At 41.9% G+C, this 17,159-nt stretch overlaps 1 protein-coding gene across 2 annotated transcripts in view; it reads right to left on the bottom strand.

The window, feature by feature from the left end:
- GOLGB1 (golgin B1) overlaps positions 1-17,159 on the bottom strand; it is a 49,304-nt gene that overhangs the window by 14,630 nt on the left and 17,515 nt on the right. For both annotated transcript variants that reach the window (XM_009274833.2, XM_019470893.1), the window contains exons 10-14: positions 13,331-13,404; positions 10,886-10,976; positions 10,127-10,194; positions 4,252-9,269; positions 1,204-3,154 (exon numbers count right to left, since the gene is read on the bottom strand). In XM_009274833.2, the coding sequence (XP_009273108.1) occupies positions 1,204-3,154; positions 4,252-9,269; positions 10,127-10,194; positions 10,886-10,976; positions 13,331-13,404 (7,202 nt within the window). The remainder of the gene's footprint in view (positions 1-1,203; positions 3,155-4,251; positions 9,270-10,126; positions 10,195-10,885; positions 10,977-13,330; positions 13,405-17,159) is intronic.

The following is a 17,159-nucleotide window of genomic DNA, read 5'->3' as shown; positions in this document are numbered from 1 at the left end:
CCTCCCAGCTTCTTGTGCACCTCCAGCCTTCTCAGTCAGTAGAGCATGGGAAGCTGAAAAGTCCTTGACTAGTGTAAGCATTACCTAGCAACAACTAAAACATCCGTGCATTATCAACTTTGTTCTCATCCTAAATCCAAAACACTGTACCAGCTACTAGAAAGGAAATTAACTCTATCCCTGCCGAAACCAGGACATGTGTTTAAGACAGTATCACAAAGTTTGTTGTGAATTAACAGAAAACTAAGATAGACTAAAAGTGACAGTGGAAAATGATTGTAAAAGTCTGTCATCTGACCAGCAGCTAGAACTCTGAAACTTGCTGAGCTGCATTGTGCCAGAGACTATACAAACACAGACACATTAAGTATGCAAGCAAGGATGTCAAAATGAAGCTGCAATGCCTTGTACCTGTCTTGACAATCAGATGCCAAAAGGAGAAACAGACCCAAGTCTTTGCTCTCTTCTAGAAATCTAAGACAAATCAAATGCATGAGCTTCCACAGATGTGGACTAAGCAGGTTAACAGGGAACCTGTATCTTATTTCTATGTTTCAATATTTTAAATCAAGCTAACGAGAAACCACAAAGAAACCACCATTGCAAAGATAACAATGAAATCACAGCTTCTATATGTCAGAGAAAATAACATAGATGGCACATACTAAATTCATGGGATCTGATGGAGCGTGCCCACAAGCGCTAAGGTCACTGGGAGGCAACTCAATTACCTTTGAAAGGTCATGGTGACTGGGAGAGGTTCCTTGAAGACTGTAAGAAAGCACGTGTCATCCCTACCTACAAGAAAGGCAAGAAGGAGGAACTGGGGAACTGCAGGCTGGTCAGCCTCATCTCCATCCCTGGGAAGGTGATGGAGCAACTAATTCTGGAAATCATTTCCAGATACGTGAAAAAACAGGTTGCCCAGAGAAGGTGTGGAATATCCACCAATGGAGATACTAAAAATCTGACCGAACATTGTTTTGGGCAACCTATTCCAGCTGACTTTCTTTGAGCAGGGGGGTTGACTAGAAGATCTCCAGAAGTCCCTTCCAACCTCAACTATTCTGTGATTCTGTGAAGACAATGATCTATGTTTCACATTGCAAATACCAGATCTAAGTGTGCTGAATTTTAAGATCTGAAGATCCAAATCTCCTATGGGGCTTTAAGTAAGAGCAGGAAGAGAGAACAAGGACTTACTACTCTGTCTCTGTCATTCTGCAAGGAGGACAGTGCCTTCTTAAGACTCTGCACTTCTGAAGGAGTGGTGGAAGTGCTCCCTTCTGCTTGTTGTTTCACTTCTTCGATCTTACGTGTTTTGTCCAATTCATTCAGCAGACGGTCTCGCTCATGCTGCAGGCTTGCCATAGCCTTAGAGAAAGATTTGACTTGGTTGGAAGAGCCTTCCAGTTCCGAAGACAAATGGAGAAGCTCATCATCTTTGGCTCTAAGCTTCTGATTAAGTTTCTCAATCTGGGCCAAGAGACCTCTTTCATCAGTGGCTTTCTGCAGTTCTGTCAGCTTGGACCTCACTGTATCTCGGTCCCTGGCAGTGGACTGTTGCTCCTCTTGTAGCTGAACCATCTGTTTCTGAAGATTCTGCACTAGACTCTTTTGTTCCTCTAAGTCTACAGAGTATTTCTGTTTCAAAACATGAAACTTTTCATTAGCCTGGTCCCGGCTATCCTGAAGAGAGCTCATGGACTTCCCAAAAGACTGAATTTGAGCTCTGAGATCTTTGTTTTCATCTGTGACTGCAAGAAATTTTTGTTCCATTTCCATCAAGTCCCGTGCCAACTCTGCTACTCTCTCTTCTGCTGTTTCCGTTTCATTCCTCATTATCCCTGCATCATGATGTAGGTGCTTCAATTCCTTTCGAAGCCTGTCCTCAGCCTCTCCCACTCTCTTGGCTGCATCCCTTTGAATACATACTAGTTCCCCCTCAAGTTCTGTTATCCTTTTCTGTGAGAGGGAAAGCTTATGACTCAGTTCTTGTGCCTCTTCCTCTCGGGCCTTCAGTTGTGCTTGACACTCCATCATAGGACCCCCCTCACGTAATGCTGTCATCTCACTCTGCACCCGAGACAGAGAGGACATAAGGGTTTCAATCTCTTGAGACATACTGACTTTATCCTCTCTCAAGGCTTCCATGCACTTCCTGAGATCATCCTGAGTATGCTCGGACTCTTTCAGATGTGTTTCTATGATTTCCTTCTCTTTTTCCAGAGTTTGGATCTGCTGAAGCTGTGTTTTGAGAAGTTGTTTCTGTTGGGAGTCCTTTATTGAAATCACTTGATTCAGGTCTTCTCTATACCGCACCAACTCTGCATTCAGCTTGGCATTCTCAGAGTTGAGGTCATCCATTTGGCTATGAAAACTTCTGATTTCTTCCTTGAGCTTATTGTTTTCAGCAGCAGCCTCTTGAATTAGCTGGTCTTTTTCCAAGATTATAACAAGATGACGTTCCTCAAGTTGCTTGTAGTCTCTCAGTATGCGGTCTCTGTCATCTTGCAAAGATGACATGGACTTGGTGAAGGAGTCCAGTTGTGCCTTCTGCTGCTTACTTTCTTCTCTGCTTATCTTCATGTTTTCAGTGAGACTATCAAGTTTGTCAAGAAATTTGTTCTTCTCATTTTCCAAGGCTTTTTTATCTTCTTCCTCCTTACTTAGTCTATGCTCCAACTCTTTTATTTCTTCAGAATGTTGCTGCTGTAATTCAGATAGAGCAGCCATAACCGCGTCTTCCTTGGCAGCCAGCAAACTAATGATCTTTTGATCCTTGGCACTAGTTTCTTCATGCAGCTTATTTGTTAGGTCCTTGGAAGCTTGCAGATCAGCCTCAAGCTGTTCACAGCTGAATTTAAAATTCTGGATACTGGTCTCTTGTTGCTTGACCATACTCCCCAGCTCTTCTCTGACCAATTCACATTTGGTGAAGGAATTCTGTAAGTCAGCAAGCTGGTCTCTAAGGCTGCTGATTTCTGACTCCAGTTTCTGCTGTTCATTCTGAGACTTGCTGTACAGTTTCTGAGACCCGTCAAGCTGAATCAAAAGCTCCTTTTTTTCCTCCTGCAACATTTCACATGTCTTTTGATGATGCTGAATCTCCTTCCTGGATTCAGACTCCCAGTCTTTCTTGCTGCATTCCAGCCTGAAAACAGAGAAGAGAAAGTCAGTCACAAATCAATGATGTATATCTCAGTACCCAAACCCACAGTAATAGTTTTCATTGATGACACTAATATAGAAAAGCTGCAAAATTAGTTTTACTTAAAGAAAGCAAGCTGGAAATATCCAGATGATTAGTTTTCCCTCAATTTAAAATTCAAGGCATCTTTTAAAGTTCTGATTGCACTACTGTCTGAAGGGGGTCGTGCTGGGGGAATATTTTTTAAAAGTTGTCCAGTGAGATAAATCTTTATGTCAATATTGAAAAAACGGAGGAGGTTAAACATTGAATGTTATCACCTCCTTTTCATCAAAATACTTTCTCTCATCCATTGTAGCTGACAAAAAAAAAAAATCAATGAAATCGCTGTTCTCATATGCTTGATGTTCGATGTTCATTTCATGTTCCAGCGTTCAAAGGTACAGCATTTTGATCATAATCATTATTTAACAATTTTATTCATGTAAGAACAGTTTGGTTTTGAATTTGGAAATTGCCAGATGTACATTTTGGTATGTTTCCATAGCTCCATCTTTCCCTCAAGATCTATCTTGGGATTAAACTGGAATTATGTATCCCAATGCTCTCTTGACCTGCCAAGTTTAATCTCTGAATGCAATGACTCTATGCAAAAGAATCTATTTCAAATTTCAGATTAATAAAGACTCTAGATAGTACTCAGATGGCTACTGCTTGTCACAGAGAATAGATTTAACATGGGTACCCTAATGATGAGAAGAAGGAATATTTTACAGTGTTAATCTCCCTGTATCCTTGTGCAGACAACAAATACATAGTAACTCCCTACAACATAACTCCAAACCTCTTTTCTATCCAAACATAAGTGATCCAGGAGATGAGCCTTATGTTTATGGCTTTATTAGGAAGACTAATTCTGCTCTCCATCTTAGGCATTCATTAGTTTTGCCAATCACGTCACATTTAGCATATTTACATACTCAAAATTCTTTCTTTCTGGTATACTGCAAAAGGAAAGGGGAATCCTACCTCACCTCTGGCTGCTGCCTTGTCAAAAGGAAATACAAGAATACCAGCTGAGTCATTATCACCTTCTTTACCTGGATATATGAGTCTGAAGTTCTTCCACATGTATGGTCACCTCCTTCATTTGGTCCTTTAGCACAACACAGGTTTCCTCTTTTGAGCGTATTTCTTCCTCCTTCTTTTGAATAATTTCAGTGAATTTCTTCTCCCATGTTTTTGATTCATCTATCACTCTATCCCTGTCGTCCTGAAGGGAAGACATGCTCCTGGTGAAGGCTGCAAGCTGGGCTAGTGTTTTGTTTAGGCTGCCTTCCAATTGCTTGGCTTCTTGATCCTTTGTCTTCAAGGAGTCTTGAAGATCACCCACAGTTGTTTCCATATAGTCTTTCTCCCTCTGCAAAGTTGCCAGCTTTTCTTCCATGTTTTTAATTTCCTTTGAGTGCTTGTCTTTTTCCTGTTCTAGTCTTCTCTTGAAGTCCTCATCTTTTTTCTTCATTTGAATTTTAGTATTCTCTTTGTTGGCCTGCAACTCTTCTTTCACTTTAACACTCTCTGCTAGAACCCTTGCTGCCTCACTCTGGGTGTCATCCAATACTACTCTGCAGAGAGCAAGCTCTGCTTGGGCTTTCTTGGTGTCTTCAACTGCTTTAGCTAAAGTCTCTTTGGCTGCTTCTACCTCTTTCTGAGACTCACTCTGCACAAATTCCAGAGCTTTAACAGTTCTTTCTAAACTACTGTTCTTTTCCTGGCTTTTAATACAGTCCTTCTGAAGCTGCTTAATCTCCTGCTGTTTCTGTTTCAGCAGTTCCTGAAGCTCCTTTACGTGTGTGCTGCTGTCTCCCCTCCAACTGCATTTTGGCTTTTCTACAAATTCCTTTTGCTTTTCTGAACTTGCTTTATTTTTCTCCTTTGCCATCTGACATTTCTCCTCCTCCAGTTCATGCATCATTCTCTGCAAACTCTGAAGTTCATGTTTCAGTTGCTCGTTTTTGATCTGGAAGTCTGTTGCATCTTGCTGATAGTTTCCAATACTCCCATTAAGTTCTGCCAGCTGATTCATGAGCCTTTCTTCCAAATCATCCTTCTCAGCCTCTAGTGTGTCCTTCAGTTCTGTCATCCTGATGAGGTCATCTTTGGTTTTTTGGACTGTTTGTTCCATCTTTGCTACTGTGTCCTGAAGAGCATTCAATTCATGGACTTTCTCTCCCATTTGGGTCTCTAAAGCCCTTTTCTCACCTGCTAAAGTCTCAACACACATGCGGATGTCACCCAGCTGTTGCTCTGAAGCCCTCCTATTATCTTCTAGTTCTGTGATTCGTTCTGTGAGCTCAGCTATCTGCTGTATGTAGGTACCAAGATCTTCACAAGGGCTACTAGCTTCAAATGCTTTTTGTTCCAGCTCTGCAGTAGGAGACTCCGGTCTAAAACTTATGTCCACTTGATTTTCAGTTCTCTCCATTGGTGGTGGTGTGGCAACTGCCTGATTTGTTTCTTCCCCTGTTTTCTTCTGAGCAGCATACTTTTCTACCAGTTCTCTGCTTTCCTTCAGCTTAGATTCTGTTAACTGCAAATGACACTTTAAGTCTGTGATCTCTTGATTAAGAGACTCCTTTTCAGCCATTACTGTCTCAAGCTGAGTAGAAAGAGACTGGTAATCCCTCCTAGAGCTCTCCAGAGCTTCTTTCAGGCTAGTATTTGTAAAGACATCTCCAGTCCTGTGTAGCTCTCCATCTGTAAAACACACCTCTGCTCTAAGCTTCTCATTCTCCTCCTCTAGTTCCAGGATCTTTTGTTGCTTTGATTTTGCAAATTTCCTCATTTTCTCCTTCATTCCATCGATTTCCTGTCCAGCTTCCTGTAGCTGCTTATCTGTTTCCTCTTTTTTTGCTTCAACACTTTTCAGCTTAATGAAAATTTCCTGCTTTTCCTGCCTAACAGTTTCCAAAACATGCTGAATCCGCTCAGCCTCATTACTCACATTCTCATATGACTGCAGGAGAGTTTCATATTCTTTCTGAAGCTCCCTGTATTTCTCATGCCACTCAGAACTCTCAGCAGCTTGAAAGCATTTCAAGGATTCCATCTCCTTCTCCAGCTTCCCCTTCTCTAGAACAACTCTATCTAGAGTAAATGTCAGGTTTTTACAGCATCCATCAAGAGTCTGATTTTCTGTAAGTACTTTATCAACTTCTGCAATAAGTTTTTCTCGCTCTTCAGTGAGGCCCGCTAACTTTTCTGTTAAAGTATCTGTTTCTTTAACATGGCCACATATTTGGCTTTCCATATTTGTCAACTTGACACAAAGATTTTCAATAGTAGTTTTAGCATTAGCCAGCTCCTCTTTTAGAGATTTGCTCTCCTTTAGTGCCTCTTTTCTAGAGATAAGTGCAGCTTGCAACTTTCTCTGCATTTGATTCTTCTGTTTCGCTGCTTCTGCACTGTCACCTTGCTTCTCCTGAATTTCAAGCAACTCTGTTTGCAGTTGCTTGCTTTGTTCCTCATGTACCTGAGCTTGAGTTTCCAACTGATTACATAGTCTCTTGACTGAATCCTCTTTTTCCAGCAACTGTGCCTGCGCATTATTGAGAGCTTCACTTTTCTCCCTTAACTGCAAGTTAAGAAATTCCATTTGTTCATCCTTTTGGTGCATAAGTGTTTTCAGGTCTTCCAGACTGCCCTCTCTAGACATTTTTCCTCGACTCTCCTCCAATTCTGTCTGAAGACTTGCTGCCTTAGCTTCAGCTTGGTCAGAGGTTCTCTTCAGCCCTTCTATCTCCAGAAACAGCTGTGCTATGTGCTCTTGCAAATGAAAGACTAATTCTGATTTGCAAGCAAGTTCACTTTGTGTATGGTTAACATTATATTCCAATTCCTCTTTCTCCATCTGCAATTTTTCAAGTTTTTTCTCAAACTCTTCCCCAGAAACATCTGCAACTTGTACAAGTTTGTTATTTGTTGTATTTTCTGCTTTCATGCATGAAGAATCCAACCCACCCTGATTCCAAAGAACACTCACTGTTGATCCTTTCTGTTCTTGGAGTTGTCTGAGCTGAGCTTGGATGCTCTCCTTCTCTTTGCTTTGCTTATCAAATTGTTCTTGTAGGATGTTGTAATCATCTTTCTGCTGTTTCAGCTGTTCTCTGTGATGCCTGTCTTTTTCTTGAGCCTTTTTTATAGTGTCTTTGCGAGATACCAGGGCTTCCTGAAGTTTTTTTTGAAGTTGTTCTTTTTCTTGTTCAAGAGTTGAAATCCTCTCTTTCAGAGCAGACTTTTGGTTTTCTTCAAGATTTGTAGCTGCTGAACTACTTCTATAATTTTCTTCATAATCTTTTGGGCTTTTATTGGTTTCAGTTAATTTGTGAGCAATTGTCTGACTCTCCATGATTTCATCTTTAATTGAAACAATGTTTGTCTCACCTTGCAAGCTTTGCCTCATTTCCTCAATCACTGCCTGCAATTGTGCTTCAGTAGTTTCTTTATCCAGCAGGTCCTTCCGGATGCTCTGCAACTCAGATTCCTTTTCAGAAAGCAGTTGAATGAGATACTCCTTACTGGGCTGGCTTTCAAGATTCACTTCTCTGCTTATCACACTTGTCATATTTTCTTCCCCTTCAGCTTCTTGAGCCACTGAGGTTTCTGATTCATGTTCTCTTCTCAACTGTACTAATTCATTCTCTAATTTGCTAACCTTCTTCAGAAGCTCCTTCCTGTTAACAAGTGCTGCTTGCAGCTTCCGCTTTACTTGCTCGTTTTCTTTTTTCAGAAGTTCAAGTTTATTTACTAATACCTCACTTTCTTTACATGCTGCCTCTGTCTCACACTGCTGCTCAGATGCCCCACATTTCAGATATGTATCTTTTGCTTCCTGGGCTTTTAATAATAGACTTGTTTGCTCTTTAAGACTCTTTAGCTCATTTCCCAGAGAAAATTTCTCTTCATTCAGCAGGACCATCTTCTCAGACATGCTGACACTGATCTCTGTCATCTGTTGGTCTTTCTCCAGCAAGGTTTGTTGCAGGCTCTCTATAGACCTGGTGTGTTCAGCAACAAGCTGTTCTAGGCTTGCTGCTTCGCGTACCTTTGAGGCTAAGTTTTGGGAAAGCTCTTCTATCTCAGCTGTATTCTTCCTCAAAAGTTGTTCTAGATCAAGTATTTCACATTCCTTCTTCTCGATCTGGCTTCTCAGATCTTTTAGTTGCATGTCCTGGTCAGAAAGCTGAAGTTGCGCTTCATCCAAGTCTTTTTGCAAAGCTTCAATTTTCATCTCCTTGGATTTAAATTCATTTTTAAGGCTCTGGATTTGTTCTCTCAGAAGACTGCTTTGACTGTCTGACAGTCTCTGCTTTTCTGAAAGAGCTAGTTTTTCCTCCAGTTGCTTCACTTGCTCTTTCAGTTCTGTTGTGGTAGAAAGTTCCTTCATCTGACACAGGAGCTGATCTCGTTCTTCAGTCAAAACACAAAATGCACTGTCAGAATCCTCTATTTTTCTTCTGTATTCCTCAGCCAACTGGTTTAGCCTATTTATTTCTGCACCTTTTTCTCCTAGATCTTTCTTATAGGATTCTTCTGATTTCTGCAGAATTATTTGCAGTTCTGTAATCTGGTTTTGTAACTTTATCAGTTCTTGATATTGAGAGGTGCCAGGCTCTGGATCTGCTGTAGAGACTTCTTGCATTGCCTCCATCTCCCCCCTGTGGGGGACAGTGCTCCCCTGGGGCACTTCTTGAAGACTGATTCTGTTTCCCTGAAGCACACCAATTTGCTGCATTTCTATTTCTCTCAGTAATGAGCTACTGCCCAACTCATTTTGCGTATCTGAAGCCTTTTGCTCTTCCCTCTCAAAAAACTGTATCTGGGAATTATCTTCGAGCTGGTTAGCTGCTTCTCCTGTTTGGTTACCCGTAGAAGTTTGGCTGTTTGGGCCCTTGAGCTGCCTTTTCAGAAAAGTTATTTCTTCTTGGGCTTCTTTCAGTTCCAGCAGCAAAACTGACAGCTCTTTCTGTTTCTCTGCAGCAAGACATTCTAGAATTCCAGGCGGACAACTTTCCTCAGTACACTGCTCGCTTCCAGTGGGAAAGCCATCTGTTCTTGCCTAAAACAAAATAATAGATTTTAATTTTCCTTTGAATTCTGTGAAAGGGTCACTTTTAGAAGTATCTGCTTTGTATTTTTGTAGTTTAATGATATCCTTTCTTGAGCTAGCTATTACAATAAATAGTAGCCTCACTAATAACAGGAGGACTCTTCAGGTCATTTCTGTTCATTTCAGTTTCTGAAGTTGCAGCATGGAAGATTCTGGCTTTAGGATTAGACCCTAAATGTAACTTTCTATTCCCTTATTTCCCATTCTCTCTTGATTAAAAGATAGTATGATTCTGAAGTGTTTCAGTTCTCTTGTGATTCTCACAAGCTCTCCAGTGTACTTATCCAGCCACATTTTCCTGGCATCCTATCCATAGTCTCTGAATGAGGAGGTTTTGTCCCCTATTCTATCTGTTTATTTAACATGGCAAAGAAACAGTGTAGATGCCCATATTCCAGTCTGTGTCCATCTCCAAAGTGAGAGCACTAGACAAAGCATCCAGACCAAAGTGCTTGGCTTTTTCCAAATAACTATCTTTAGGTTTCCTCCCACCCCCAAAAACAGATTACAGAAGAAAAGCAGTCACAAATCCTTCCCAGAAAGCATGGATCAGCAGCCCACCAATAAGTCAACATCTTGTGTTGTAAAGACTGTCCGTTCATCAGTTTGGAGGGCAGAAACAATTTACAGGGAACCATTAAAGGAGGGCTATCTCTTAAAGCCTGTTGCAGCGTTGCAACAACCACTTTAAGTTACGGGATGTTAAGAAAACAACTCCTTGAGGCTTTTAAACTAAATGAAAGTTTTCATATCTACAGATGCATACAATACCGAGAGGAAAAAAAAGTTCTGGACCAAATTTGTACCTCAGGGAGCACCACAGTGTCATCAAAAGGCTTTTGCACTTCAGAATTCACCAGCTCTCCTGACACACCTAGCGATAAAAGGTACACTTGTCACCATCAGCATAACAAGTTGCATGTAAAGTCAGTAGGTAAGTGGAGAGACAATGTATGTGACTGGAGCTTCTCTAGTTTCCAAGGTGAGAAAGACAACAAAAAAAGAGTTTGAGCCTATGCATTGCACCCAGACATCCCCAATAGCTCTGCACATGCAAAACCTCCTGCATTTGCATGTTGGCATCACCTAAGTCTACACTGTATCTAACCTCTACAGAAGAATGAAGAGGCAAAGAGACAAGTAAACTAGGTAACAGGTTGTTTTGGTTTGGGGTTGTTTTTTTTTTATAATTTGGGGGCGGGGGTGGTGGTAGTAATTCCAGACACAAAAAGAAACTTATGAGCTTGCAGAGAGGAACCCAGTTCTTCATCTTATCTTAATTCTCTTCTGTGTCTTACACATCAGCCTTTTCATCTACACACACACTCACCTTCAAACCCTTCTCCCTTTCTCATCTTAGGAACCACTTCTTTCTTCTCTTCAAATATATCCTATCCATCCCACATTAGAATGTTCTCTTCTACCTTGTGTGCATCTTTTCTATCTCCTGTACATCTTTAGATTCTGACCTCAAAGCTACTCTTTCCAAATCACCTTAGATTTGCCCCTGAAACTTCCCACATTTCCACAATTTTCTTGTCACATGTCTTATTCTGTGTCCTCACCTGTAGAAGTAGAAGAGCAGTCTACATAAGAGGCTGGAGCTTCCAGAGTCTGCAAGTCTTGCAATTTCACCTCAGGTCCAACATTCTTATTCTATTGTTTGAAGAAAAAATACTTAGTTTTGAGCCATGATCTTTGCATTAGAAGACAGCTATCTTAGCTGCCTGCTGCTCTGCCGAGCTTTAAGTAAAAACTATCAGCCTCAGCTTTAGACGCAACTCTGATGCCTAATGAAAATAAATTAAAAAAAAGGTAGATTGGTTTTCATGTTAAGCAAGCGACTACGACATATCTCAGCAGATTAGGATATCAGTGCATGCAACGATTCTAGTATCTTCCTTCCCACCTTGAGATGCTTCCTCTTCCATCTTCACTGCTTCAAAGGGGCTAACTATAGATTCATAACCTTTCACTGAACCACCCAAGCAGAGAAGGTAAGAAGTTGTGTGTTTGTCACTGTATGCCTTACTACTCCAGCAGATAAAGAACCCGCAGTCTTCCCAGGAAAGTTACACTAGGCTCCACCACACAGACAAACAAACCACCCGACAACAATCTATTAACTGCTATATGTCTCCCGCTTCTCTGTCAGACAGGACGGAACATGACTGTTGAAGATGATGGAACATACTGGAAAGAGAAATTTTGCTATTTCACAGACACAAACTCTTTTTGCCCACACAAAGATGCTAAATAAAGCCCAGGAAATTGGTTAGTTTGCTGTTGACATCCATACAAGAACTAAGACTTCGTCTACTAATGTCTTCATTCTGAAAAGTCCACTTATAAGTTAACATGCACGTAAAACTAATGGCAATATTTTTGGCTAGCTCCCAACACACATTGTCTTTCACCACAACAAACAATTGGCACCGTTAGTACTACTTCTGTGGGAGAAGGTTTGAATTAGAATACAAAGTGACTACGAGTCAGAACTAAGTAAAGTGTCCCTAAAAAAAGCTACTCCCTCCCACCCCAAAAAAAGCAAGTAAAAAAACCCCAACCCAACCCAACAGTGGCATGAGTGAAAACAAAATGAAGTGTTCAGAATTAACATTTGCTGTAACTACCTAAAATGTAAGTACAGGGCACTAACAGGTCACACAATCATAAGGAAACGATCTCCATCCCCAAGTTCTAGAGCACTTTGCCTTTGCAAGCTCCAAGCACTGAAATGGAATGTATGGCATGCACCCAAGTAGCTTGTGCACATGACCCAAACCCCTGAACTGGGTTTGGATTCACACATATCTTGGCCTAAAGTCATGGGTCAGATTCACAAATGGCAGGATATAGCTGTCCAAGTGTAAATACTTACATGCAAGCTATTTAGCTAGACTCTCTTTATAATTAAGACATTGAAATGGACAATTCCAGGGTTGGATTCATTGACCCATTTTCAACATCCACCGTGGTCCAGGTGAATCATATGCTAAAGAACCTGTTATCTCCACTGTCTAGAAAGGGGCTCTAGAAAACAGCTCAAAGGCTTATATCTGCCCTTGAAAAGACCGTGTGTGTGTGTGTGTATGTATGTATGTACCCGCTGATCCACTAGCTTAGACCTCAACTACAGGCAATTGCAATGTAAGGGTCTGAAGGCAGGCAGGATGAGTTGACTCAAAACGCCTTATCCAGTTCCAACATGAGTCCCAAAAGTCAACTTTTTCCCTAATACTTCACAGTAATATATATACACTATAAACTCTCTCTGTTGGGAGAGGAATGTATTAGATAAAACACAGCACCATCTTCTTCCCCCTGCTGGCAGGTTGGAACAGAGTGGAGCAGTCTGGAAAGAGCCCAGACCTTGCTCTAAGCTAACAAACAATTCTTCAACAAATTCTTAGTACAGACATACAGAGGCAGTCATCTGGAGATGACCTTGCTGACTGAGTATAAAGCAAAGCAGCAGGTACCTAATCCTACACTCTTCTCACCAACAGACTGACTGCAATTTTACCTGCAAGGTGTTCACAGTGGAAGAGTACAAGGATAGAGTCTACTTGTCTCCCACTTAGCAAGAGAACTCAGCTTCCTCCAGTCAGTCTGCCAGATCCTCATCAGGGCAGTGGGAATGGATAGGGTCGGTTTGAAAGGCATCCTATAATGACACCTGAGCCTTTGGAATTATATTTCCTGAGACTTGCCTTAGTTTAGCCTATGATTTTGCTGAAGAACTAACTCACAAGAGGCAGAAAATAGCATGAATATGGATTGGGTGGATGAAGGACAGAAGAATTCCACACAGCCAGCAAAGGGAAATACAGTCTGATAAGAACACAGTACAAGCAGTATTTGGAAGCTATTTCTGTCTTTCATCATTAATCCAGTTAATAATAACCTTCTAAAGAGGATTATTAAAAAAGGCCATAACAGCTTAGCTTTTTTAAGGCCAGTCCTTGACCTATTTTAGTTTTAGCTTATTTCAGCTGCTTAATCATTACCTGCTTCGCATTTTCTGCGACCACCACAGCTTCCTGCTGAGGCTCCTGGAGAACAAGTTGCAAGTGTGGTATTTCTGAAACATTCAAACACAAACAATTTCTTTGAAAATTAAAACTCTGATTTAGAGAGTAACAGGATATTCTTTCAGGAGCTTTAGAGAACAGGGCACATGGCTGTTAGTAACACTTATGTAGTGGAGATATGTAACATTGTCATTGGATAATGTGTTTTGGTTTTTTTCAGAGGCAAACCACCAAAATAACATGCTGTTTTAAGCACCTTTTAGAAAAGAACAGTTGTTGTTATGCAGACTAAAATTAAAGGACAGCTGATAAGAGTTTCAAGTTTTAAGAAACATTTTTTATAAAGGAGGGGAACAAAAGAACTATTGTAGCAAAATGCTTCAAATCTCATTTGGATAAAAATGATATGAGAAATTGTTAAAATTAGAGAATAAAACACTCAAGGGCCAGAGTCCAAGACAAGATTGGTACAAGAACTCAGCTGCTGTTTGACTCAGGATATTTTTACACTTATATTTCTGTAAACTGGCATATAAATACCATTTATCATAGGTATGTCACTGTATATGATGACATGACTGGCTTAGTAGATGAGGGGAGAGCAGTGGGTATCATCAAGGCCTTCAGTAAGGCTTTCAGCACTGTCTCCCATAAGACCCTCATAGAGAAGTTGTTGATGCACGGACTGGATGAGCAGACAGTGAGGTGGATTGAAAACTGGCTGAATGGCCAGCCAAGATGGTGGTGATCAGCGGCATGAAGTCTAGCTGGAGGCCAGTAACTTAGCAGTGTACCCCAGGGGTCAATACTGGGTCTGATCCTGTTCAACATCTTCATTAATGATCTGGATGATGGGGCAGATTGCACCCTCAGCAAGCTTGCAGATGACACAAATCTGGGAGAAGTGCTGATACACCAGAGGGTTATGCTGCCATCCAGAGGGACCTGGACAGGCTGGAGAAATGGGCTGACAAGGAACCTCATGAAGTTCAACAAGGAGACGTGCAAAGTCCTCCACTTGGGGAGGAACAACCCCATAGCACCAGTTTATGCTGGGGACCACCCAGCTGGAAAGCAGCTTTGCAGAAAAGGCCCTGGGGGTCCTGGCTGACACCAAGCTGACTGGGAGCCAGCAATGTGCCCTTGCCACAAAGGTGGCTACTAGTATCCTGGGCTGCATTAGGCAAAGTATTCCTTCGCCTCTACTCAGCACTGGTGAGGCCACACCTGGAGTACTGTGTCCAGTTCTGGGCTCCTGAGTACAGGAGAGACATGGACATATTGGAGAGATTCCAATGAAGAGCCACGAAGATGATTAAGGGACTGGAGCATCTCTCATGTAAGGAAAGGCTGAGACGGTTGGGACTCTTTAGCCAAGCAAAGAGATGGCTCAGGGGGGATCTCATCTATGAGTATAAATACCTGAAGGAACAGTGTAAAGAAGATAGAGCCAGGCTCTTTTCAGTGGTGCCCAGTGACAGGACCAGAGGCAACAGGCACAAACTGAAACATAGGAGGTTCCCTCTGAACATCAGGAAACACTTTTTCCACTGTAAGGGTGACTGAGCACGGGCACAGGTTGCCCAGGGAGGTTTTGGAACCTCCCTCCTTGGAGACATTCAAAAGCCCTCTGGACATGGTCCTGAGCAACTGGCTCTGGGTCCCTTCCAACTTCAACCATTCTATGATACTCAAGACATACTCAAGACATTTTGATAGTCCAAAGCAGAAAACAGGCAAAGAAGTGTCCTGTACCACATCTAGAAAGAAAATTAATGTTTGAAAGTAATAATTACGGTTACTTAGCTTTCCTGATTAATTACTACAGGAAGAAAGCTTCCATTTACATTTGATACCAACAGACACCATCTCAGTCTTCTCACTACCTGGAAAGACAGAGAACGTGTTCATTCATTCATATGAACGGTACGGAGGCACCCATTTGCTAACTGGACACACTCACTAGAGAGGTGTGCTGCTAACCAGGGGCTTGCATCAGGGATGTCACCAAGAGGCTACCAAGCCTCGTACAGTCCACTGACTATTATCTGCTGCTGCTGTTTCACGTGGGCACCAGTGACACAGTCAGGAGCAGTCTGAGGACTATCAAGAAGGACTACAGAGCCCTGGGAGTGGCGGTAAGGGACTCAGGAGCACGGGTAGTTTTTTCATCAATCCTGCCGGTCAAAGGGAAGGGGTTTGAAAGGGCCAGTCGAATCTGGCGAGTCAGCAAATGGTCTGGACTGAAGGACAACTCAATGCATAAAAAAACTGGTTGGATGATCAGGCTCAGAGAACAGCGGTGAATAGGTCATACTCTATCTGGAGGCTAGTAACAAGTGGAACATCACAGAGGTCTATCTGTGACCTCTCCTGTTTAACATCTTTATCTGTGACCTGGAGATGGCAGAGTCCACACTCAAGTTTGGAGAACACAACATACTGGGGGAAACAGCTGATACCCTCGCTGCCATTTACAGCAACCCAGACAGGCTAGAAGAATGAGGCAACAGGAACCTCATGAAATTCAACAAGGACAAATGTAAAGTCCCGCCCCTGGGAATGCAGGATGGGGACCAGCTCTGCAAGAAAGGATGAAGAGGATCTGCTAGACATTAGGCTAAACATCAGCCAGCAATTGTGCCTGGCAGCAAACAAGGTCAGCAGCATCCTGGACAGTATGAATAGCACTCTAGCCAGCAGATCGATCAAAGATATTATCCTCTTCTACTGGGCACTCATTAGACTGCATTTCAAGTACTGTACATACAAAACATTCAGTTTTGGACCCCAAATATAGGAAAGACATTGATAAACTAAAGCACGTTCAGCAGAAGCCACCAAGATGGTCACGGGGCTGGAGCACTTTCCCTGTGAGAAGAGGCTGAGAGAACAAGGCTTTTTTTACCCTGGAGAATAGAAGGCTTCGGGGAGACCTAAAAGCAGCCTTCCAACACCTACAAAGAGGTTATTGAGAAGACAGAGCCAGGCGTTTTACAGTGGTGCAAGGTAGGAGGATGAAAGACAACACACATATACTGAAACAAAATATGTTCCAACTGGATGTAATGAAGCCCTTTTTTGCCATGAGGCTAGTCAAGTGTTGTAACAGGCTGCCCAGAGAGGTTGTGCAGTCACCATCATTGGAGGTTTTCAAGACCTGACTGAATAAAGGCTTGAGCAACGCAGTCTGATCTCACAGTTATCCTGTTTCTAGGAGGAAGCTGGACTAAAACCCGCCTTCGATCCCTTCCAATGTAAATTATTCTGTGATTCTATGATTTATCTCAGTTCTAGCTAATTGTATTAGAGATGATGCCTCAACCTTTTAGTATAAGAGCCAGTAAAACAACTTAAACAGTATGTCTTTCTTCCCCAGAAATATCAACTTAGAAGCATTAAAAAACAGGCCCCATTTTTGTGAATATATAATTATCAATGACGATAAGAAACGTATGTTAATATATATGCAAAATAAAATTCAGGACCAAGTTAAACAGTTCTGTCAGGGTGTCCTGGTTTCAGCAGGGATAGAGTTAATTTCCCTCCTAGTAGCTGGTACAGTGCTGTGTTTTGGATTTAGGATGAGAATAGTGTTGATAACACACCAATGTTTTAGTTACTGCTAAGTAGTGCTTATGCTACTCAAGGACTTACCAGCTTCCCATGCTCTACTGACTGAGAAGGCTGGAGGTGCACAAGAAGCTGGGAGGGGGCACAGCCAGGACAGCTGACCCAAACTGGCCAAAGGGACATTCCATACCATGGGACGTCATGCTCAGTACATAAACTGGGGAAAGCTGGC

The sequence above is a fragment of the Aptenodytes forsteri genome, unplaced genomic scaffold, assembly GCF_000699145.1.
Source record: "Aptenodytes forsteri isolate BGI_AS27 unplaced genomic scaffold, ASM69914v1 Scaffold304, whole genome shotgun sequence".
In the NCBI taxonomy this organism is placed as follows: domain Eukaryota; kingdom Metazoa; phylum Chordata; class Aves; order Sphenisciformes; family Spheniscidae; genus Aptenodytes; species Aptenodytes forsteri.
Note: the sequence above shows the minus strand (reverse complement) of the source record. Positions and strands in the feature narration are given on the sequence as shown.